This window comes from Seriola aureovittata, chromosome 17, assembly GCF_021018895.1.
Source record: "Seriola aureovittata isolate HTS-2021-v1 ecotype China chromosome 17, ASM2101889v1, whole genome shotgun sequence".
In the NCBI taxonomy this organism is placed as follows: Eukaryota; Metazoa; Chordata; class Actinopteri; order Carangiformes; family Carangidae; genus Seriola; species Seriola aureovittata.
Window position 1 is genome coordinate 12,539,855 of NC_079380.1, and position 24,943 is coordinate 12,564,797.

A 24,943-nucleotide genomic window follows, 5' to 3' on the forward strand; every position below is an offset into this window, starting at 1 on the left:
ACTATCTTACATATATGTAAACATTTCATTTTGGGAATGGTCAGACACGGCCCCCCAAGCTCCTCACTCTGTGAGAGTGATATAAACATTGACAATTAAAAGGGATACTGTCCTTTAGTTACTATACACACATCAACGTCATACACATTTTTGTGTGTCTATTTAGCTTTAGGTTATTTCTAACCCTTGTCCTTAGATTATCATTAGAATATTAACCCCTATAATATATATATATGGTCTGATATAATTATGCTAATCACTTTTAACTGTTAAGGCTAATAGATGAGAGAACTTACCATTAAATATTTTTTAAGTTGAAATAAAACCCTAGGGATTTTGTTTGGTGTTATAGTTTGGATTACACACTTTTGTGTTTTTGGTCTTCACAATATACATTCTCCTTGGCGTTACCCTCAACATCCCCCAGGAACTTTAGTGAAAGAGGGTGGTAATGCTCTTACAAAGGTTGATCTTGGCGTGCACTGGGACACAGGTCATGGTGCATGGAGTTGCGTCCTCTGTTATCAATTGACTGACAGAATAATTGGAGGATTAGAAAGAAGAAGGTTGAGAATTAACCAAAGTGAAAGTGAAGGAAACATTTGAATGTACAATTCTTGTACATTCAAATGTTAGTTATTCAAATACTTCTAAGCTCATAGACTTTACAAATTTACCTATCTCTGAGGACTTGAACCAAACATAATGTTGGTATAGAGTTCCTCTGGACCTACATGTGGCAAACTGGGGTAATAACTTTCATAAAGAAATCTTTGTACTGCTTTGGGAGTTAAAAATATACTTCTGAATCAGTCAGCCATGTACATTAACCATGGTCAAATGCAATGTGACAGAGGCTCTTTGCTAATACAGTTTTAATCTTTACATCAAGCCTTTAAGAAGGAGAATTGTTATTTGTGGATAAGAAAAGTTATGCAAAATGTGCTTTACACAAATTGGCCAATGAAAAACTCAATCTCAGACAAAATCTGTTTGAAAAAGAACTCAAAAAAGAGGGAGAAGCAGTGGGAGCAACCAAAAGCACCTTTACTCTGGACATTTTCCAATTAGGCTGTGGCTCGCCAGCAGATCAAAGCTAGGATAATCCTGGGGCTGGATGCATGGCTACTAGTATATGGACCTAAATATGAGAGTGAGAACCAATAGGGAGTCAAGTTGACAAATGAGTGTGTCAGTGGGAGTTACAGGTAAGGAAGACAAGGTTGGAGGAGAAAAGAAAGAGATGAGAGTATAAGGGGAAGATATGAAAGAGATAGAGAATGAAGCTGCACTGAGCGTGTACCGGGGAAGGAGTGGGAGGAGGGGAGGCTTGTGGTTGGTGCTCTGGTATGTGACGTCAGCAGCTTGTTGGATTGAGGTGCTGTGTCCTGCTGATTTTAATCCTAACTCATTAAGGAACAGAGAGCAAGTGCCTGTGCAAGCCCTCTGGGGAGAGAGAGAAAGTGACAAGGGAAGGAAGGAACACTAAACAATCCATCAAGAGAGATAAGTGGAGCTAATTTACGACTTGAGACACGGAAAAGGGGAGAAATCAAGCACTTTATTTTTTGCTTTTCAGTTTCATGCCTGCTTTCCCTTATTACCGTTTCCCTTGTTTGTCCTAGATCTCTTTATTCGCAATCTTAACGTGCGGCCTGTTCAAGCATGCCCACAAACGGAATTAACAGGGCCCTGAAGCTGCAGTTTGGCCTCATCAACTATGAGAACCGCTACCTGACAGCTGAGGCCTTTGGCTTCAAGGTGAATGCCTCAGGCACCAGCATGAAGAAGAAACAGATCTGGACCTTAGAGCAGGATGAGCAAGATGGCCAAGTAGTGTTCCTCCGCAGCCACCTGGGACGCTATCTGGGCTCTGACAAAGATGGGAAGGTCATATGTGGGGCAGAGAAGCCTGACCCTGACTGCCGGTTCCTTATTGTGCCACAATCAGATGGTCGCTGGGCACTGCAATCAGAGCCTTACCTGCGTTACTTCGGAGGCTCGGCTGACTACCTGTCCTGCTTTGCCCAAGTCATTGGGGAACAAGAGCTGTGGGCCGTCCATCTGGCTTTACACCCACAGGCCAGCCTGCTCAGTGTGGCACGTAAGCGCTATGCCCATCTGTCTGCTTCAGATGGAGAGATCTCAGTAGACAGCAACATTCCCTGGGGAGTGGACTCCCTGGTCACCTTGGTATACCTGGACGGAAAGTACAGCCTGAAGACCTGTGACAGCCGTTTCCTCAGCAATGATGGCAAACTGGTGAAGGAGAACACCAATACAACTAGCTTCACACTGGAGCTGAAATCTGGCAAGCTGGCCTTCAAGGACTGTGATGGGAAATATCTGACCCCGGTGGGTCCCACAGGAACACTGCGTTCTGGCCGATGCTCCAAGCCTGGAAAAGATGAGCTGTTTGATCTTGAGGAGAGCCATCCACAAGTAGTTTTTCAAGCCGCCAATAAAAGATTTGTCTCGGTCAAGCAAGGTAATCAGCTTGTGATGCAGTCTTGAGAAGAAGCAAATTTTCATGTAATCACATGTCCTCCTTATCTAATGATAAGTTTGATATTTACAAAACTGAATATCTTCATTCAGAAAATGTATTTGAGTGCTCCACTGATAGAATGAATGGGGTATTAAAAGCATTAAAGTTAAAATGACTTTTCGACTAAAGCTTACTAGCTTTAATGTCTTCAAAATGAGGCACGGTAAAGGTGTCTTTATGGTTACAAATTGTCATGCAAACAATATCACAAACATGTAAGCTAAAAATAACGAACTACTTCCAGAGGCTCTCTTTTCTCTTTTGATGAAATGAAGAAAACAGCAATTTCCTCCACTATGATTTCGCAATCATTATATAAGTCCTTGAGCACTTTACCACACCATTAGCATGTGAGACTAGGTGAGACCATTTTTAGATTCATTTAGAGAGGCAAAAAAGTGTTGCACTAAATTTTCCAATGACTCATTGCCAACCTCTTGGTAAGATAAAAGTTTAGTTTTTTTCCCCTCACTGTCCTTGTTACATCTTTTGGGTAATGTTAATTTCAGATCAGCAGTCTTCTCCCTTCAGTGGTCTTCTGTCTCATTTCAGCATTCTGTTCTCTGCATTTCCCTGAGTTTTGCAAAGCTATTAGAAAACAGAGGCTCATTTTAAAACAGCATTTTTAAAACAAAAGCGATCTCTGTCCAGATAAGCATTTTCACTCTGTATCATAAATAATCTCCATCCACCCCTGAAAATACACATAACATGACCATTTACATACACTGGACATGCGTGTGTGTAAACAGGAAGTAGATTATCCAGTAGCGTTTCAAAAAGTGTCCATTTCAGAGCCCTAAAAACCCTGGAGCAGTATCGATGGCAGGCGTAGACATAGCAAAAGTGATGCGTTTTATAAGTAAAACACATTAGTGTGGAGTGAGGTTAGCTAGGAGTGTAGCCTTAGCCTATGTAAAATAGCTAGACAACATAGCACAGTAGGATACTTGATATACATTTTGACAAATAAGAATCCTGAGTGGAACAGTATCACTGTTGGGTGGAAAGTGAATTCAAATATCACACTGTGTATAGTAATGAGGGATTCAAAATAACTGAATCATTCAAGAATAACTTGAAATGACCTGGATTTATTTGATTGAATATTTTCAGTTATATTACAGTAAACAAAAAAAGCAAATCAGGAACATTTACCAGCTATTGAGAAAAAGCCCCGCCTTTCTTGTCTTGCTGGATCCAAAGCGGCTGACAGTCATACTGTGGAGGTAACTGTGGTAATGGGCTTTGTCATTTCCACTGTGTGTCCATTGAAGATTAAGCAGTGTGCAAATGACTCCAGGGCAGATCTGTGCCCCATGGGTGTCAATTACCATCAATGGACTTTAAGCCTCGCAGCTACTCACTCTTTACTGTCATCCATCGAGTGAAGTTCGCCAGATTATGAGGATCTATACTTGGCCAGTGTGGCAATGAGGTGGCAGCAAAATAAGAGCTATAGTCAGACATATCAGTAACAAGGACTCTTTACAACCGCATGACGTGACCCGCTCTGTTCTGTTTAATTATTCAAGCAAACAATGTGGGAGAACAGTGGAGCAAATTGTGTTCTGTTACAGCTTTTTAAAGCTTTAAAACTAAATTAAAACAGTTTTTACAAGCCATACTGTAGGAAAGCTTTACTGTTGTATTTGTGAACTAGCTGTACAATATACTAGGTTATGAAACTAACTTTAGACAGCAGTCATCATTATGCTTATACGTGAATAAAACTGTCTTAAAAAAGGTCACTATCAGGGCAATATTTCAACAACGTGGCCATCCTCCATCCTCATAACATGGGGGCAAAGAATTTAATTTTTAACTGTAGTGGTTGGCCTTGTGGCAGTTTCACATTTTTTTAAGGAACAAGGCACTGAAAGCTGCTTAGTGGGCCCTGCGGTGCAGATTTGCATTTCACCACTCAGGGAATTATAGCAAGCGAATGAGCAGGGAGGGGTGACTGTGGGGGATTAGGGTTGTAACAGGCTTAAGAGAAAGGTTGAAGGATATTTCTGTGGCATCTAATTTGAACTAGCAGCAGACACAGTTCAGTTTTGTGTGTCTGTGAATTCTCCACCACCTGACACACCCCACCAGACAGAGTTAATACATGTGGATTAAGTATATAACACTAGATTGGTGACAAGTGAGGCACTCGCATTTAGACAACAGGGCACTGACTGACTAACTCGAAACACAGGCACAACTTTAAGCATATTTTTGATATTTTTCTGTATTAGCTTTACTTGTTTGAGGTTTGGGAACATACATGGCTCATAAATAGCTACAAAGCAGGTTAATAGGTTAACTTGCTCAAAATATATTTTCACCTCTGCCCAGGAGGTTGTGTCTGTTTGTTTTTTTTTTTTTTATTTCTCAGCAGTATTACCCAAAAAGTACTGAATCAATTTGCACCAAACCTGGTGGAGGGATGGTGCATGAACCAGGGAAGAACTCAATACATTTTTGGTGCCGATATAGTTAAAATCACTTTCCTCAATGTTGCAAGTTAGGGCATTTTTCAGACATTTTCGTCAATATTTCACCTTGGGGGAGGTATGCACTCTACTGAATACCATTCTAGTTTGAGTTTGAAACACTCAATTCCTATAAATTTCAAAGGTGAAATGTATTCCAATAAAGACATGTTTTCATGGTGGTGAAAAAGGGGGCAAAACATCCAAATGTCAAACCACTCCTGCAGCATAATCCATTTCTACAATGCAAAGTGACCAAAGCATATGTTCTACTATGATGGAGCGAACAAGAATTTTAGTTAGTTATAGTTACAACTTGTTAATTACAGTAAATCATGATTTAATAAGTATGATTCAATGCCATACATCCATGAGTAACACTGTACATTTGGTCAATGCATTATCAAATGTTTTAGCATTTGCTATTGCACTTTTAACATGTATGTCACTAATATCACACATAATCAACCAACCAAAATTACTGAGGAAATACACCAAACAGATTAATGTATGAAGATGTAATGTGTTTTTCCGTACAAAAATTTGAATTTATGAAATTCATAGCAGAGACATTTTATCCATCTGCCAAATAAAATGCTGTGTGACTTAATAACACCTGCTGCCTACAAGAGGAGACAGAAAACTTAGGTAGCAAAGTGTATTATCTGGTGCGGGAACAGAGGATTCATGGATGTAGTTAAATGTTGGATTAGTATGATGTACAAGTCTCTTTGGTTATACCTTAGAGAGGAAATGGCATTCAAGAGGAAGCAATATGGTAATCCATAATTTCTATTGAACTGTCAATGCTGTCTTTTCCCTTTTTACCAGGAGTGAGTATTTCAGCCAATCAGGATGTGGAGACAGACATGGAGACCTTCCAGATGGAGATTGATAAGGAGAGCAAAAAGTCTATGTTCAGGACCAATGGCGGATCCTACTGGACTCTGGTGACTCATGGAGAGATCCAGTCCACTGCCACAGAAGTGTAAGAAGCTCTTGTAGCTTAAAAAGTAGAACTTTGTTGTATGTTTTAACATATCTCTTACCTGAACCTCTTCATCTGCCCATCCATGTCTTCTTTTCTCCCCCAGAGAGGTCAACACAATGTTTGACATTGAGTGGCAAGGACAGAGGGTGGCACTCAAGGCAAGCAATGGAAAGTATGTGTGTACAAAGAAGAATGGACAGCTCTCAGCAGTCAGCGATGCCGTGGGTAAGAGCTTTCAAGCAAGCCACTTGAGATTCAGTGCTGTATTTGTCATGGGTACAGCTTCTTTTTTTTTTTTTTTTTTTAAACCTATACACAATAGATGAACAGTGTTTGTCCTTCACTGCAGGTGATGATGAATTATTCCTGATGAAACTCATCAATCGCCCTATGCTGATCCTCCGTGGAGAGAATGGCTTTGTGTGTCACCACAAGAACTCCAACACTCTGGATGCAAATCGATCTGTCTATGACATTTTCTCATTGATCTTCAACGACGGCGCCTACAATGTAAAAAGTCAGTGTTTTGATGTGTGCATAACACACTAAATTTCCGCATAACAATCAATACATCTGTATCCTGTTTTAATAGATATTGAGCATCTACTAGAACAATAGTTGTTCATTTAAACAAATGGCTGAAATATATTCCACTTATATCTTTCTATAGGTGTGAATGGAAAGTTCTGGTATGTCTCTAGCAGTGGCCTAGTGTGCTCGGATGGAGAGAAGTCAGAGGACTTTTTCCTTGAGTTCCTGGAACATGGACGCATCGCCATCAAGGGCACCAATGGCAAGTACCTTCGTGGGGACCAGGGTGGCACACTTATGGGTGATGGTACATCCGTTGATGCATCTTCTCTCTGGGAATACTGATCCTCTCAATAAGAGTCATCGAAGAAGGCCCAAGATGCGGGTGCAGGACCCGCTTGTATCAGCTCATATGAAGCAGACTGACCGGTAACATTTTCCTGCCTGTTTTTATACTAGCTGCCAGGTGCACAATCCCATGGTTTGTTTTTGTTTTTTTAATTGGGAAGAAAAGAACACTATAGGAAAATATGTGTGGTTTTTCTTGTGAATGTTAAATGTTTTGTCTTTCAAATGACAATGCCAACACCAAGCAACACAAACTATGTGAAAATGTGTAATTTCACAAATATGGTATAAGAAAGTGACTGTCCCAATTGTTTCATACATATTTTGTTAAACATAATATCTTTCCAGGCAGCCACACTGGTCACTCACTAAACAGAAAGAAATTTAACAAAGTGTGTTGCTCCATAACTCGGTTTGTTGCTCGCACTGACACGTTTAGCCCATTCAGAATGCATGTCCATGAATGGCAAAAAAGGAATCTTTAATCCATCTGTTTCTGAAAAATTCCACTGTCTAAATACACAAAGTGTCTCAAAAAGTTAGAACACCTTTGCAGGTTTTCTGTCTATAAAAAAACAGATATGCCTCTTATGACACAACAGTCCTCAACAACAGTCACACACACTAATTGAAAATCAGTCACAGAGAATGACAGATCAGTGTGGCTGCATCCTCAGATTTAGTTCAGGAAAAACAGGGATATCCATTTATGGACACAAAAATAACCTCATTTGGTTTAGGTGGACATTATTTGACGATGATTATCTGGATCGTACATCTATAACCTCTTTCAACAACCCCATTATGTTTACAGCTTTAAAATGATTTCAATACTTTGACATGTTCTATAACAACATGATCAATGATGTAATTGTGTGTGGTCATTGTTGCCACTCTAAGCAAAGGTAATGCATCATTGTCTTCAAAAACAGCAAATGGCTGATGCCAGTGGCGTTTTCATTTATCTTAATGGACCATTTACAGCTTCTTTAAAAGCACAATATAGAGCAAATGAAGTGGACAGGAGCAAATAGACTACTGTATCAGGCACCTTTGCAATGCTGAGCAATGCATATCCAAAGAGGACTTAAGTCAGCGTCACTGCAAACACAGAAATACAATAAAGATACATAATACATAAAGAAATACAGAGATCAGACATGTTCAGGGAGAAATGTCAGTAGTAATGTCATATATCCATGTCAGGGGCAAGCAAGAAATCAAAGGGGGAGCACATATAATCATCTGATGGACTATTTATCATTTTTAATGTACCAGGGGTGAACTCAAAAAGTGCTTCGCTGGTGTTCTGCCTAGGGGCCTTAAACCATACTGCACTCTATATCCCATTATACCCTGTTCTCATGTTCAGAGTTGGGTGGTAAGATTAGAAAATATAATGGATTTTGATAACAGATATTTTTGATCAAGTAAGATTACTTACTGGAATACTTATGAGTGGAATGAGACAACTCATTATACAATTAAAACTGAAATCCTATAAAACATTATGCTAAAGCAAATGTGTTTGAATACAAGTAATGCTTTTTCTCTGTTTACTTGCACCCAAGATGAGAAGATGCAATGAATTTTTATTTGTGAAATGAGTGCTTTGTACACTCACTTTGCCCAGCTCCAATGTGTCCGCACTCTGCTCCCTCAGACAGCTTTGGAGTTGTTGGAAACCAAGTTTCACTTCACAAAGCTGGGCTATCTGCTTATACTCTGCTTCCAGTCTTTGTGCACAGTTAGGCCAATAACTTCCCACTGAAATCAATATGAATCTTCTCATCTAACTCTGGATAAGACAGCAAAAGACTGTATTTCACAAAATGATGGAGTGTTCCTCTAAGTAACCTACCTAGCACTACTTTTGTAAAATGTGATCAGTAGCCTGTAGTTGATCCCTATCCAGTGCTGCCCCTTTAAAGAGGGAAGTTTTATATTGTGACTGTCACATTACTCACTGAACTGATTATATACACCAGACTAGGGGTGGGCGACCTGAGAAAAAGATCATATGACAATGTTTTTGGGTAGGATTGCAACCCACAATCTGAATCGCATAGATTTAGTTGAACTCCTGCTCAACTCTTCAAGGACTGCCATCGCCAGCTACAGTTGCTGGTTAACAGCGATTGAACTTTCAAAAATTAAATAGCTAAATACAGCAGCTTTTAATGACACAACCTATGTGATTCATCTGAAAAGTAGATCATATGCCAAAGTATGGTAGTCCACGAAATAAGATCATCAGGTCACCCACCCCTACAACTGATACCCATCAAATTTCTACAGGCACAAGCTGCCCACACTTTTTAGAGACAGATGTTGGTGTGCAGTACAGAGCACAACCTGAACCTGTATGCAATTTATCCTGTAGATCTTTGTCATTACTTCCCAGGAAGAAATAAAATCTGCAGTAGTGCAAGAATAATATCTTAACCAATGATTGTGTGATGTATGCAATTTGCAATAATAGAGAAACTTTTTAGAAAGCAATGTCTAAAAGGCTTGGTCACCTATGCATTCTGTATCAGCTCTATATAGAGCCTCTGGCCATATTTTAGAATGTATTTAAAACATACATAGATATTTGTTGTTTTACTAACTTTGTTTGCTGATATGATTTTTGAAAATGATAACAATAAAAACTTGACAACATCTTTGTTGACTTCGGGACTATAATTGTATGCAGTGTTATGCAAATGGGTGGCATCTCTGATTCAGTAGTTCAGATGGCAGAGGGGGTCAGTGATTGGTAACTTGGCTACTACTGTCTACATGTAAAAGTGTCCTTGAGCAAGACACTGAAGCCCAAGTTGCAACTGTGATTGTACAGATGTATCAAATTATTCTAATGTGATGTGCAGGAGTAAGAAACACCCCACAAACATCTGATGTTTGCAACTAAGAATTAAAAGTATAATTAATTCAATGTATTATTTTCTATCACTAATATTTTTGTTAGTTACCTGAGACATGAAGGAGAAATGACTCAACAGCAGACATTTTGACTTGTAGTAGGAAAATCACAGGTGTTACTAACAATATTTCATGATGGTTCTGTTCTATTCAAGTTTCCATCCACCTGGTTTTATGTGCACGTTTGATCTGTGCATTAAAAAAACCTGAGTGGAAATGCTGGAAATTTTTTTGAGATGTCAAAATACTGCAAAAAACAGTTTATTGCTTGGCCAAGGTGGAAAAGTTGATGTATCGTCAAAAACATATCTCTCTGAACTGTAAAGTTCCTCAAATTAATGCATCCAACAAGTATAAATGCCACATTTACGTCATGTTTTCTACACTGTTTTTCACCATGGTTTGACTGGTATTCTTTGACGGTGAGCCAGCATCTACAGTACCAGGACCTTATACAAAAAACAAAAACTTTTGATATATGACCTATACTTTGTCAAGAACAGAATCCAAAAGCAATGCTAACTATTGTGACCAGGTTGCCAAAACATACTCTTCGCAAGCATGTGGCTGGTGAATTTCAATTTCCCACCCCAAACATAGTCTATCTTTGTCAGCATTAATCCATAAACTCATCCAAGCAGTGTGGGCTTTTCAGTGTGAGGCTTTTCCCATTTGCTACACAGGGTGGCAGTGTGTACCTCTCTGAATTCATTCTCTTTTACAGCCAGTAATAGTCAGTGACAAGTGCTCTGAGAATACCATATCCTGCTGCAATGACAACAAGCACAGATACCTATTAGCAATCCACCACACCATTCACACTTTCACTTAAATTCTGTCACTTGCAGAACACAATATATAAATGCCCTCTGGAAAAAAAAATAGACATGCTCTCACAGTAGGAAGTCTTGCAGGCTCCTCATCATCACCTTCTCAAACAGCTTCATAGTGTTTCAAACTCCTTATCCACTACAAAATGGTACACCCATAAACACACACACACACAATCTAAACTTTTCACAAGCACAACACATTTTAAATTAACACTTTGCCTCTTCTTGTTTAAATCTATAATTACACTGGCAGAAGTTTTATTTGAAAATCGCAGCCCATAAAGGCCCTGCTCACTAGCCCCGATCACTGCACACTACTCAATGAACTGCAGATGTTTTAACAGATTAACTTTCTTCCAACGTGACAAAGACTCTGCTTTTGGCAAAGCATATCAATTGTGCAATGACTGTCATAAAAACCAGAACACGAACATTAGAGGTCAATATGCATGTTTCTGCTGTAATAAAACACTGGCTAGATTTATCTGTATTGGGCTACTTGTGCTAGGTTTCTTGTGGATTAAAAGCAAGTGCTTGTTTTAAACAGATGGCTGAGCTTTTATGCAAAAGTTTAAACAAAGTTCAGCCAGCTCCTTGGATCAGCCACGAAACTCCAGTGAAACGAACACAACAAACAAATACAGTCATGACACACAGTTTTTGAGTGTATACACAGGCTGGTTACATAGCTAGATAGCTAGATAGCTAGATAGATAGATAGATAGATAGATAGATAGATAGATAGATAGATAGATAGATAGATAGATAGATAGATAGAAGGATATAGATAGAAGGATATAGATATATCGATAGATAGATAAATGGAGATAGATAGATTGATTGATTGATAGATAGATAGATAGATAGATAGATAGATAGATAGATAGATAGATAGATAGATAGATAGATAGATAGATAGATAGATAGATAGATAGATAGATAGATAGATAGATACTTTATTAATCCCAAAGGAAAACAGAACAAATACACAACATAACTACACATATTATGGAATGCAAATTATATTTAGGGGCCATTTCATTTTGGAAGCTTTCAGAGACAAAGGAAGGAAGATTTTCTATGCCACAGATAAACCTCTGACACCTACCTACCATTCTAAACTATTGTAATCCATAGTGAAATTGGTGTAGAGTGCAAGGACAAAATACAGCAATTGAAAATGGGACAAACACCCAATTTAAACCCTGCGCACTGAAATTTGTAAGAGCCTCAGAGTCCACTGAAACAAAACACACAATTAATGCTCCGCTGAAATAGGCCAATTTCCAACTTAATTAGGTAACAAAAAGAGCCATAAAATTATCTAAACAACTTAAAGCCATCAAGGCCAGCTCCACCCATTAAAAAGCTACAAAGATGAAAAGTCCTCTCAGCTCATGGCCTCAATACAGTGGCAGTCCTGCCAATGACAAAATATACACACAGACAGACTCAGAGTTAGAGTGAGCTGAATGACACATTGGTTTCCTGTGTAAACAGAGAAAACTGGCCAGGAGAAAGAGCAGGTTCTGTTATCAGAACCAAAGAACAGTTCATTTCTGTCGTTTTCCTATTCATACCTTCTCACTCACTGTTGGTGCATTGTGCTGCTCTCGCCATCTTCCACAGGTTGGATATAATGTGCCTCGAGTCCATCTGACCTGCATTCTTCAAATGACTCTGCAAAAAACGGAGTAGAATTAGTGATCTACAACATCAACACATAATTTTCTTAGGAATATATTGTGTCATGTCAACAATGCTTCACTGGTTCAATGTTAGCTGTGGACAAAAGCCACTGTTGTAGCTCAACATGCAAAAGCAAGAATAGACCGATACCGGCAAGACAAATCTCAAACAGCATGTCCACTGCACTGTATGTGCATTTGTAATGACTGTTGATGGATGTAAGTTGAAAGTTCAAACTAACTGTTGTGACAGAGCAAAGGTGAAACACTAGCTCTTCAGACTGATACTTCACAATAAGCCAGCAAACCAATGCAATTACCCATCTGCTGAAATGAAGGGAATTACTCGTGGTTGTATGCCTCTGCCAATCCGTCAAGTAGCAGGCAATACGGTGACAATCCTCCCCTCTTGTCTTGAGATACAGTGTTGAAGTGTTTTTGCAGAACATTATAATGTCACAGTGAAGTTGACCTTTGACCTTTTGGATAGATGCATCATTTGAGTGATGGCCAAAAAACGGGTTTTTGCATCCCTGTTGGTTCATCCTTGAGTCCTAGTGAATGTTTGCATCAAATTTGAAGCCATTCCCTCCAGCCATGATTTTCAACGCCACAGAGGCATCAAAATGTAAAAAAAAAAAAAAAATAGATGTGGCAATTCTTGTTGTTAAAACACTAATCATAATGCAGCAGTAGTGTTATGGTGATTAAACCAAGCATTTTATTTATAATATTCCATCCTTAAATGGTTGTTAAATTAAAGCAAGACAATAGACAATAGACTATTGACAATAGTTTCTAATAGTGAGTGTTCCAAATATTTTAAGCAAATTTCTGAAAAGTCTGCAAGATAAGATGTGTTTGCATCAACTGATGTTCCATGTGAAAATACTCAAGAGCACTTTAAAAAATTACATAATTACCTGAGCCTCAACAGCTCTGACACATCATGACATTTCATTGCCTGCTTTCCACCTAAGATAGCACTTGAGTTATTCTAATGAAAGAATCTGCAAATCAAGGGGTCAGTGAAGATATAAACCTATGGTTCTGTTTATTTGTTTGGATATAAAATTGCTGATTTAGAAAAAACTTTAAATTCTCTCTGCCACAGCTTCAATACAAGACACAATTGTGGGTCTTTTACTTTTTCTGTACTGTGGCCCAGACAAACACTTCTGTTTTAAATTAGAATTTCATAAAAACATGTGTTGTGTACAGTCTGTCTTCTTTGAAACGAAATGAGTAAAAAATAATATAAAATCATCATCATCTGTGTTTGTGAGAAATCATCATGTTGATTAGAAGTCCATCCTATTACAGAACTGAACACTACTCTTATAAAAGACTGTTCACTCAATAACCATGACAGATGATCCCAAAGACAGACTCTGCATGTGACAGAGAGGTCACCTGTCTAAGAAGATGGATATATTAGTCTTCATGAATACATAAGCAGTTGACACTGGTTGTCTCTCACACAGGGATTCATCTCTACACTCTGAACTAAACACAGAAATGAAATTAATTCCACTTCAATGCATGGTTATTTGTTGCAATATCTGAATTCCCTACATGCCACAGTGCATCTGTGGAGACAAAACTGAAAATCTGAAACTTAACTACAAATAGACTGCACGGGTCTTGCAAAATTGCAGTGATCATAGTGATCAGGAGACACTTTATTTCACATCCTTCACTTGACAAATCCATATTTCCCTCTCCTTGATGTCTGATGGTCATGTATAAAAATAAGGTTATTTGTGAAAATGGCCACAACCAAGTACAAGAGGCAATTCTACCCTTGAATAGCTACTGTATTTCTGACTAACAGCAGCAACCTCTACAGAATTTAGTTTGGTTATGTCCTACTTTCTGCCAACTGAAAATGTCACAGAGTACAAAAACTTGAGAATTTAAAAGGACTGAACAGCACATTGCATCAGTTAATTGTTTAGATGCATGCTATATCGGAAGTGGCTTTAACTTGGTTGCATCACTTCCCAGCTGTTTCACAGCGCTACTCAAAAACATCAAGTACAGCATGTAACACAAATGGCAGATATCAGGGACAATGCTACACTCAGGTGCCATTTTATTAGGCACACCTAGCTAAAACTAGTGCAGTGTAACACAACAGTCCTACAATGTAAGCTACAATCATGAAGGTAGAAGTGTTTCTGTTACTTAGGCTTCTCTCACTCATATAAACTGAGTGAACAATAATTGAAGCTGCTGTCAGTATATCACAATACAGCTGAGCAGCACCACAAACTACATCCAGCAAAATGAAGGTATGATTTATTGCACAGCTGACTGCATCAGTTTTTAGCTAGATGTACCTAATAAACTGGCAACTTGGACACCATCACCTTGGACTCACAGAAACTAAAATGGATATTTTATACTATGTTCTGGCATTTTATAGACTAATCAATTTGGTTGTCTGATAAACTGATCAAGATTGATTGTGATTGGTGGTTGACTGTATGTGCAGAGACTGTTGTATCAGACAGACTTTTCCTGTAGATTAGTCATGGCAAATGAGAACCATGCAAGTTTTCCTTTTGTATCAAACAGTGAAAATTACAATACTGAAACAATATTGTGCTACAGCTGTACAACATAATGTGAACCCCCTATACATGACAAATTAAGATCTGAGTTTTATGATTTCATGTCCATTGTTCTTACCAGTTCTGATATAAGTATACAATGAGACGGTGGACACATGGAAGGTAAAATAATTACCTTCCATGTGTACTAACCTGAGGTCTGAGGAATTTTAAAACCTAGTTGCTTGCCTAGTTTGCTTCAGTCTTGTTTAGCATGAAAAACTATTACACCAAAAAGTGTAGAATTACACTGAAAGGTTTTGTGGGTCTCTGCACAGTGCAATCAAATAGGTAAAACCAGATCCAATCTACAACAAAACTTGGTAAAAGATTTAATTTCCTGTCAGACAACAACACACAACATAAAGCCAAGAATCTAACACATGCAGTAATAGCTTCAAAATATCCTGGAGTAGTGACCAAGTCAGAGTCCAGACCTCAGAACAATTGAGAATTTTCTGGCAGAAATTACTTTTCACCCATGGTCCCCGTGCAACCTGAGAGAGATTGAGCAGTTATACTACAAGAAACAATGAGACATGGGGGGTGTAGTGTCCAAATTTGCAAGACTCATAAATCTACCCTCATACAGACTCCAGGCTAAAGGGGTACATACTTATGATACACTGGTGTATTTTTGTTGTAAGGCTGCTTAATTCATTTCATTGTGTGTATGTTTGTTTTTAGGTGCAACAATGACAAAAAAAAAAAAAAGGGCTTAATCACATCGATTTCAACTGTTAAACACGTAGCCTACCTTGGAGCTTGATGTTAAAGTTAGCTTGTTAGTTCAGATGTTCATCTCTGCGTCTCTCGTTATTTTTGCGTTATTGTTCATCATATAACGTTAACTGTCCAACTCAAATCTTTTAAACGTTTTCTTAGCTTATATCCCAATCGGGTTACTGGCCACTTTACCACCGACACAACACCGAACTGTCTTCTTTCCATTTAGAGGATCGTCAATTATCAATGCTACTCCGCCTACAGGACTCCTCCGGTATGACAGCTGTCAGTGCCTGCTCATTAAGTACAGGTGTAAGTACTTTAATTAATTAATTATTTGATGTAACCAAGGTCATGCTAACCGAATTTATTAATAGTAATAATTAAGAAAAGCAATAATCTTTTAAGCCATGTGGACTTTTATGTTATTGTTATTATGTGTAGGCACATAAGGCTTCAATGTTTATTTTAATTTATTAAGTCTGGTTTGACCTCATCGTAAACTGCCTTTTCGTTTAGCGTGCTACTATATGGGTAGTATAGTGACAAAAGGGTAGGGTCAGTAGTTGTCTAGGCTATATCTGGTCACAGTAGCAGCCACAGTCACCGTTAGAAACAGGATACAATTGGGTTAGGCTACAGTGAAGTAGTCAAATACTTGAAATTACTAAACTATGGCCGGATACGGGCTATTTTATATGTAAAATATATAAGCACCCTCACAACACGTTCATCGGTTAGAGATTTATTTTGAAACACAGCACCGGAAGAGTGGTGTTTTATTCCAACAGCAAGACACTGGATCAATCCAGGAGCGCCACAGCTGCGGTCAGCCACAGTCAGTGTGTTTAATACTAGCGCAGAGAAATGCGCATTTCTCTTATATTATTTTTATTTATTTATTTATTTATTCTTTTTTTTTTTAAACTGGAAACAATAAAATGAAATGTGGCGTTTCTCAGTTTCCACCCTAAACTACATTTTGGCCATGGTAGCCATGGGGAACCAGCACTTTACGAGGAAGGATCCAGCTGGACAGCTTTTACGCATCGCACATCTTGGAGCGTTGATGGAGATTACAGTGTAGAAAAGAAGAAAAAAAACACTCCACTGGAGATCAGAGTTAATGCGCTCTGCGTGTGGACCATATATAATGAGGTACGGAGTGGTGGTTCTTTCTGCTGGGTTTACAGGTTTGCTCAGTTTTTGCCTCCTCGCTGTGGCAATTGGGACTGATTACTGGTACATCATCGACGTGAATAAGCCCAACTACACAGGTTCAGACGATCTGAGTTCACATTCTGGACTGTGGAGAATTAATGAAGGTATGTCAATTCAACATAAACCCAGTTTGTGTGAGCTTTTATTCAGAGGGTATGCCTCAAGTATGGTGTGTGAGCTGTAATAAAAATTGCAATCCTTATTTTTCCAGAATAACTTTTGCACTGTTTCGCCGGGGTAATTTTGAGAAACATTTATCATATGGCATTAATACTGTTGTGCGTAAAACGCCCTGAGGGTTCTTAAGGTTTATTGTTTCGAATTGACTTGCAATAACTGTAATTCCGCGTGTGATTGCAGGCTTGTTTTGATTCGTGCGAATACCAGTACTATTGATCTTCTCTGATGTGGACAAAAAGGAAAGATACCGTGTGATGCTGTTTAGCTCTAATATTGTTCATACAGTGCATTTGTCATGGATCATGAGTCTTCGATTGCCAGCAGCAGTCCATGGCAGAAGCTTAATGTGCCTCGTTTTTTTCCCCTCTTCACTCCACTCTCAGGGGAGTGGAGAACTCGGGTGCAAGTGATTCTTAGTTTTGCGACACTGATGCACAGAGGAGGTGACATCCCAGTGAGTTTTGCTTGAAGAAATAAATGACACAGACAGCCATATGCAGAATTATTGACTCCTAAATAAGATTCTTAAAATTTCAGTTTCTGATAATGAAACACAGTTGCTGCGTAAATGTGCAATAATAGATCCATGATGTCCATTTTTTTTCTAATTAGCATTAGTAACTGTAGCAACTGTATCAGCTCCTGCAGGCAGCTGCAGGCGAACACACAGGAGGTTGCAGATTGAAAAGGTTATTTTTTGGAGTCACAGCTGCAAAATTATCTGTTTGTTGGCTGCCCAGCTTGAGAACCAATTCATTGCTATAGTGGCACACAATAGTCCACCTAGTTAATGGCAAGTAATGAGAGAACATAGTGTTTGAGGCACTTCAAGCAGTGCTCACCTGTGACATGCTGGCAAAAGCGAAACAGTCACTATCACAAATTCTAGGTGCAAAACTGTCAACACATGCAGGGGTCAGGTGCAATGTGTCCGCCAGAGGTGTCTTTAATTTGTTTCATGCAGTATGTTATATTTCCCAAGATACTGATAATTATTTGTACTGCTCTAAGACAAAATATCATTTGGTATCACATTTGGTATCCTTATCTAGTTTTGCAGAGTCCTCCAGCTCGGTCCATGCGGTCCTGTCATGTGTAACCTTTTCCCTTGACATTTTCAGGAGCAAACAGGAGTTCTGTCATCCCCTCTTTCACGGCAAATATATCCTGCCTGTCAGAGGCAGAAAGGCACCTTCTTGGTGAGTGGCTTTGTTTATCAGCTGAGGTATAGTGAAATTTATAAGGAAGAAAGTGATTTCTGGCAGTGGTAATTGACAGGTCTGGGTAGCCGTTGCATTTATAAGCTTTGCTGTCAGACAGTCACATCCAGGAGACAAACATTGAGAAAACATTGTCATTTTGCAAAGAACACTGTGAGTTTGTTTTTTTTTGTTTTTTTTAATAAAAGCGAAAAAGAAAAACAAATTTTGGATGACAGTGTCCTTAGAGTTAAAAAAAAACATAGTATGTATTTGCCACCTCGACAGAGATGTCCACTGTAGGCAGATTTTCATACCCCACTGACAATGAAAATGAAAACCAATAGCTCCTTAGATGATAGAAATCAATCTGAAAATCTCAACTGCCTTTGCACATGATTGCACGCAGCAGTATTGTAAAATCCAAATCCTGAATTGACAAGAGAGAAAAAATCACAGGTTATTCCTTTAAAATCTTTAAGCACTGTAACCTTTTCTTGATTGTATGTAGCACATGTGTGTCTGCAGGCTTACACAGGGTGGTGGTCATCGTGCTGCCCCTTAGCCTGGTCCTGCTGGTGTTTGGCTGGATCTTTGGACTTGTCAGTTCGTTGGCCTACAGCCCCAACTTGCTGGCTGGATCAGCAACGTACTTTCTCTTCTGCAGTAAGTTCACACAGAATTGCTGTTGTCTTTGTTTTCCTTTTGTTTGATTTTTGTTCTGTTTTTTTCCTTAGCCTTCTGTAGCAATGGCATATGCTCTGTGCTTGGCTGGTCTGAAGCATATCCTTTGCTTGGTATGTAAGTAAGATGTACAACGCAAGAGAAAGTGCGTGGGTGGCTCATCATACATGTGTATGTGTGTGTGTGTGTGTGTGTGTGTGTGTGTGTGTGTGTGTGTGTGTGTGTCTTAACTTCACTTAAAAAACCTTGGAAATTCCATTTCAGCTGCTCTCACTCACTTCTGATTCACTTCAGACTAAAGGCAACAACTAGAGGCTCATTTCAGCCTTTCTAGATATCAACAGTATAATTGAACAGCTATACTTATTGTGTAAATATTATATCTTGCAGTTGACTTGAAAATACTTTCGTATCTGCAGCTACATATTAAATATCTCTGTTTGGACATTAAAAGCCCCAAATGACTTAGTTGAGTTGAGTTAGGTAATGATCCTTGTGTTCTCACACAGTTAGAGTCGGTGGTGATGGGGATTTTATGGTGAAAAGGAAATAACACACATAACACTGTTAGACTCGTGTGACATGTGCAACACTTTTGCCTGAAGTTGAGAATAGACTCTCCAAGATGGACTCGTGGCATTCAGATGCAATTATAGTCAGTTTTGACATCTTTTTCCAGATGGTAACCAGAATGGTGTGAATAAAAATAGTTGACTTCTTAGCATATAGCAATCAGATATGCATAAAATAAATCATAATTGCAAGCTGGTTCCTGGTGAGCCTGAGTATCATTTTAGACTGCAAACATTTACATTATTGATCACAGCAGGTGGAGTGATTGCTGATCTACTGAAATGCCACAAAGAGCTTGTCCTTGATTGAACAATTCAGTCAGACTTCCCCTGTGGAATCATCAGTAGACTCTCTCTTGTGCTATTCCCTATAAAATATCAAGAAAATAACAAAAAGGAAACTCTCTTTTTGTAGAAATTGATTGTGAGCAAATGGCACATTAGATATACATCTTTCCAAAGTGTAATTGTGATTGCCCTTGAAATAGTTCATATGATTTTGTATCAGACCATACAAGAGAATATTGAATGCTGAAAATTATAAATTGAACCAATATAAATGGAGTTCCAAGATAAAACTGACACTGAGCAGAAAATGCCCTTGGTTTGACCGAACCGTGACCTGATCAGCTGTTTCCTTAAACAGCAGGACACGCTTTCATCAGCAATACAGTAACAAAAAGATTGCTCTCTTTCCTTGACTGGGAAGGGTTCAGCTGCTGGGCAGTCACAATAAATATAGAAATATAGAATCTATCAAATAATGCATTTGCTTAGGTCTGAACTCAAAGGGAATGAGTTTGTATATCTGTTTGTGTAAGGTTGAGAGTGAATGCATGAGTCTGTCACAGAAGTTGAGGGGCTCATTGTGTTCTGCGCCACCTCTGCTGACAGACCAAGCCTCCCATGCCCCACAGTAGAGACAGCTAATTTCATGCTTTGCACAGAATGTCCTGTCCACATCTCTACTTCAAAGGACCTGCGAGCACTAAGCTCTTGCACTTTCAAACCACCCCTGATATTAGGCAAACAGAAAGAGATAATGGATTTCAATGTTTTGTTCTGCTTTTATTCCTTCTTATTTAATGCATGAGCTATCTATTTCTGAGCTTGAAATTTTAGTATGAGAGATGGTATATCCAAACACAAGTTTTATGTTGAGCTATGTTATCAATAGTTCTTTGAAATCCCACTCTGAACACTCGCATCACGTACTGCAGCACTGATGCACAGGCCTCTGTGAATTTGAGATCTGGAAAAAACTGACATTTCCACCTTGGACAATATTTACTACTTCCTCAGCTCAGACTCTGCAACTGAGGGTTGTTTTGAAATGCAGCCTTCAGCCTATTGAAATGTTTAAATTTCTAAGTGAGCAGGATAGATGTATAGCAAATCCAAGATTGGACGAGACCTCCAATGGGAGGCACCCAGGTCCCGAGACCTAGTCTGTGACACCAGGGATTGGCCCGCTCAGGTCCCTGCCACCCAGTTTACAGTGCACTCCAACCCAGTGCCTGTCCAGGTGGTGGTCCCTCACCGTGGTAGTTCCATATAAATTCTTCAGGCTGTACCCAACCAGACCTTATAGGCTAAGACCCGGTCACCAGATGTTCCTCTCTAAGGTGTGGCTCCAGGAAGATGTCCTGGTTTCCCCAATCTGGGTAAGGTGATGCAGTGGGGAAGTATGCCTTCCATCTGGTTATCATACAAGTATGTTGGAGATTATACATACAAAATGGATGTCATCTGAAATCTGGCCCATTCCGGAGCAATAATATCCTGCAAGAAAGACTGTGTTCATTGGTACTTGCACAAAGAAGTGTTCTTCAACTACAATCATCAGTTTAGGTCTATATATACAAACGACTTGCTCATGTACTTTCTTTCTTTCTTTCATTCTTTCTTTCTTTCTTTCTTTCTGTCTTTCTTACTGACATATAAAGCACACTACTTGATGGACAATGAGAAAGCCCCCTGTTGCAATTTAAAACGATCTGTAATTAAGAGCAGTTAAATGCTGCAGGACACAGTGTGCAGTGGTTCTGCCTTCCATGGTGCCACACTAAAGGTCAGTCTGAATTGTACATGTTGTACCATTCGGCACAACACTCTGCATTTAAGGTATTTTGCAATTGACATTCGATGGCGTTAATTAAGTTATTGTTGTCATCTCACCTCTGTGATAATTGTCATGTGTAACGTTTCATCTGTTTGTTTGGGAACCATAAAAATCAAAAACAAAACACAGTGAAAAGGGTTCATACTTACACCACACCTTCCTCCTGTAGAGTAAAGGATCTGATTAAATGTAGAAGCATCTTGCAGGAATAATTTGCAAATGAATGAGAAAAATAGCTTTTCTTAAAAGTGCTTTAAATCATTAATGCTTGAAGATTATACTAATTGTTTCTCATTAATGGGCTAACAGGTTTAAGTCTACATCATCTAATACTATCCACTTGGTTGTGTGAAGAAAATTGGACTGTAAAAGATTATTTGCGTAATGCATTATTACCTTAATGACCTCATTGCAAAAGGTTGTTAATGGCAATTATGGTGTGAGCCTCGTTCTTCATTTCAGTGCCTCAAGATGGATCCATTTTCATATTACAGGTACACGAGAATGTGTTGAAATCTGGAGGGTTTCTCCAGTGGTACCATCTGTCTGTCTTTGTGCACCAACAGGTCTTTTCACGCTTTCCGGGGTCAGCATTTACATCAAATACTCCAACCAGGCCATGGAGGAGTTCCAGCAGACCGTGTCCCCGGAGAACCTCGCCTATGTGGACGTGTCCTTCGGCTGGTCCTTAGCCACAGCCTGGCTCTCCTACAGCCTGGAAGTGGCCACGGGACTCCTGCTCATGCTCGCTGCCAGGATAACTCAAATGAAGGGACATTATGACTCTGGTGTAGCCATCGCCATGTTATAGATTGTGGAGTGAGTGAAGCTAAAAGGCCCACAGGTTGGATAGTATTTTATTGCTGTTGTTATTCATTTATTTTTGGTACGGCTTAGAAGAGTATTGTAGTCCAACAAGTGGGTCGAGGACCAAGACAAAAAAATGTAGATGCAAGCTGGCTTTGCGTAACTGCAGCCATAGATACATAGATGCTGAATAAGTACCACTGCTGTACATCTGTTCTTCATTGTTTTCTCTGGTTTGTTGTGTCGCTGGCTACCTTTCATCCTTTTAGTATCAATTTCTGTCCATTGTCCCAGTCCACAATGGTGTTATAGATGTGGTCACAGAAACACATAAAAAAGAGGCTAACCTTTCACAGAGTAATTGCTGCAGATTAGATGAATGCAGAATTATTATTTGGTTCTTCTTTTAATGTGTTTCAGTAATTTCAGCCTTGTGTTGCCATATTCGAGTCCATATATTTGTGTAGCTAATGACTATGATATTGCAAAGGCAATTCTGTCAGAGTCTGGGGTTCACATTTTATTAAATAATATGTTTTCTGTGAGATGTGTTGTACTGTATTTGAATACATATCCCAGTATATCATTCAAGTGAAAACATTGCTGATTCTGCAGCAAGCAATAGAGCCACACAGACTCAGCAAAATCAGAGGTGGTAAGTGTAGTATTTCATAATAGACCAGCTGCTGCACTGTTGCTCCATATTCCGGAGTAATTTGCATTTTACAGCTTTTAAAAAACAGTTAGCATTTGCTTTATGTGGAAGTTAAGACCATGTTGGCTGCTGAGTGTCGTGACTTTTAGAGAAACATCTAAAATGTTAGTTTGTCCCTACTGCTAACAACCTTCTGTACCCATCGACTGGTGAATCCATTAATCATGGGAACTGGGCTGAAGATAAGTGCACTCTTGGGGATCATGCAAGCTGTTTCGGCAGTACAGAATTTGTGCATGTGCTGCCTTCTTAGCTGTAGTTAACAGCTAGATATTGTACTATTCTCTCTGTGCTGTCCAAAATGAGACGTTTCCTCTCTGCATACTGGCAGTAAAAAGAGCACTGTAAAAATGCAACTTTTAGCACTTTGGAATGCCATAGTATGTATTGCTGCTGTTGTTGTTTTTGTTGTTGTTGTTGTTGTTGTTGTTCTCGTTTCCCAATGATTACAAGACCTTGCTTATGCTTTCATAACTGATTCTTTTTATTGTTAGCTGTGACAGAAAAGCAATGAAACATCCATCCAGCTGCAGCGTGAATACATACTGTATGGAAAAAGAACGCATTGATCAAATGATTCCCAATATCAGTGACACGCTCTGACTCTGTAATGAAATTTCCCGTGTCCTGAAGATTTTTGTGTTGTGAGACAATAAGATCATCTAAAACATTATGGAGATGTGTTTGTCATGCACTGTGTGTATTTTCTATTTACAACACAATTTTGCTGTTGACTACAATACCCAGCCACTGAGCCTCAGGTTAAATTGCCTGCCTCTGAATGTACATGAAGCGCACCAGGAGTCAGGCCAGACAGAAAAGCGATTGTGTAAAGAGTAGCCACTCACAGCCTAGAAGAATTCAAAAGTGTCGGCTTAATATGTTTTAACACTGCTGCCTATAAAAGTTACATCCATTCCAAAATTTATATGTTTATAACATTCAAACCTTTGGAAACGCTGTGACAATAGTGAAATTTAACACAAAGATGGGCTCATAATATTCACTATATTACTATCTTTTGTGTTGTACCATGCAGTAAAAGGTGGGAATGTGCCAATAAAAAAGGTGAAATAAGATCATGCAGGTTCCAAAGCATCCAAGCGCATGCATTTAAAGAGGGAACATTAAAAAAAAACTAAAAAAAAAGAAAGAAAACTCTACAGGGAACTCATTAAACTTTAGCCATTCCAATACTAGTGGCCTTTGCCATCCATAAACATCACTCACATCCAGGCTTTTCTGCTGGTTGTTTTTAATATGAATTTGCACAGTGCAGTGTTTTTGTATAAGTTTAGGTAATCCAGGAGAAACAATTTGTTGTTTTTAACCTTCCCATATTCTTTTTCATATGACTGAATTTAGTACAATTTTTATTTGCTATGCAAAACACAAGTGAGAATGTGAGCAATAATGCAGGGTTGAGGGGAAAGTGTTTGAAGCAGAGAATACTGCACACGGACATAATGATCAATTTTGATCAATTTTGATCATAATTGGAGGAGGCGCTTGCAATGATAGGCCTACCTCCTTTTGTTTTTGTTCACTGACAATTTTGTCATAGAGCTGAATGATCCATAGTGTATGATGCGAGAGTTCCTGACAGCTGTACAGGAATTTTCCAAGAAACTGATACGCTTATTCAACTTTCATACATTGTAATTTATGAGCAATGACTGTATGTAGCAGTAGCAGCAGTCTAAGAAATCTCAATTCAGCCCATGCCTTAGTTTTATAAAAATTCTGCTAAGAAACCAC

The 24,943-nt window shown here is 39.0% G+C and overlaps 2 protein-coding genes and 1 long non-coding RNA gene across 6 annotated transcripts; 2 read left to right on the forward strand and 1 right to left on the reverse strand.

Moving 5' to 3' along the window:
- The first annotated feature begins 1,528 nt into the window (after positions 1 to 1,528).
- Positions 1,529 to 9,550, forward strand: fscn2a (fascin actin-bundling protein 2a, retinal). Of its 3 annotated transcripts, none has more exons than XM_056400646.1 (5): positions 1,529 to 2,488; positions 5,860 to 6,016; positions 6,123 to 6,262; positions 6,342 to 6,536; positions 6,690 to 9,550. In XM_056400646.1, exons 1-5 carry the CDS (start codon positions 1,666 to 1,668, stop codon positions 6,893 to 6,895), a joined length of 1,521 nt encoding a protein of 506 aa, XP_056256621.1. In that variant the 5' UTR covers positions 1,529 to 1,665; the 3' UTR covers positions 6,896 to 9,550. The 3 variants fall into 3 exon arrangements, with proteins under 3 accessions (XP_056256621.1, XP_056256623.1, XP_056256624.1); XM_056400648.1 differs by having other exon boundaries at positions 6,123 to 6,244; positions 6,369 to 6,536; XM_056400649.1 differs by having other exon boundaries at positions 6,123 to 6,228; positions 6,350 to 6,536.
- Positions 9,551 to 11,686: 2,136 nt separating this feature from the next.
- Positions 11,687 to 15,938, reverse strand: LOC130185766 (uncharacterized). The gene is made up of 3 exons (XR_008830201.1): positions 15,717 to 15,938; positions 12,237 to 12,336; positions 11,687 to 12,076 (listed from the first exon to the last, which is right to left on the reverse strand). It is a non-coding gene; the product is annotated as an uncharacterized LOC130185766 (long non-coding RNA).
- Positions 15,939 to 16,431: 493 nt separating this feature from the next.
- On the forward strand, positions 16,432 to 24,046 carry LOC130185365 (transmembrane protein 235). Of its 2 annotated transcripts, none has more exons than XM_056401806.1 (4): positions 16,432 to 17,010; positions 18,208 to 18,285; positions 18,797 to 18,951; positions 22,230 to 24,046. In XM_056401806.1, exons 1-4 carry the CDS (start codon positions 16,812 to 16,814, stop codon positions 22,353 to 22,355), a joined length of 558 nt encoding a protein of 185 aa, XP_056257781.1. In that variant the 5' UTR covers positions 16,432 to 16,811; the 3' UTR covers positions 22,356 to 24,046. The 2 variants fall into 2 exon arrangements, with proteins under 2 accessions (XP_056257781.1, XP_056257780.1); XM_056401805.1 differs by having other exon boundaries at positions 16,440 to 17,010; positions 18,814 to 18,951.
- Positions 24,047 to 24,943: the final 897 nt, after the last annotated feature.

Excerpts from the sequence above, each read along its gene's own strand:
- LOC130185365 (XM_056401805.1), top strand. The coding sequence starts at position 16,812 with ATGCGCTCTGCGTGTGGACCATATATAATGAGGTACGGAGTGGTGGTT. Across the intron at positions 18,286-18,813 it reads GGCAGAAAGGCACCTTCTTG|GCTTACACAGGGTGGTGGTC; the intron begins GTGAGTGGCTTT and ends GTGTGTCTGCAG. Across the intron at positions 18,952-22,229 it reads AACGTACTTTCTCTTCTGCA|GTCTTTTCACGCTTTCCGGG; the intron begins GTAAGTTCACAC and ends GTGCACCAACAG.
- fscn2a (XM_056400646.1), top strand. The coding sequence starts at position 1,666 with ATGCCCACAAACGGAATTAACAGGGCCCTGAAGCTGCAGTTTGGCCTC. Across the intron at positions 6,017-6,122 it reads CAGTCCACTGCCACAGAAGT|AGAGGTCAACACAATGTTTG; the intron begins GTAAGAAGCTCT and ends TTTCTCCCCCAG. Across the intron at positions 6,537-6,689 it reads CGGCGCCTACAATGTAAAAA|GTGTGAATGGAAAGTTCTGG; the intron begins GTCAGTGTTTTG and ends ATCTTTCTATAG.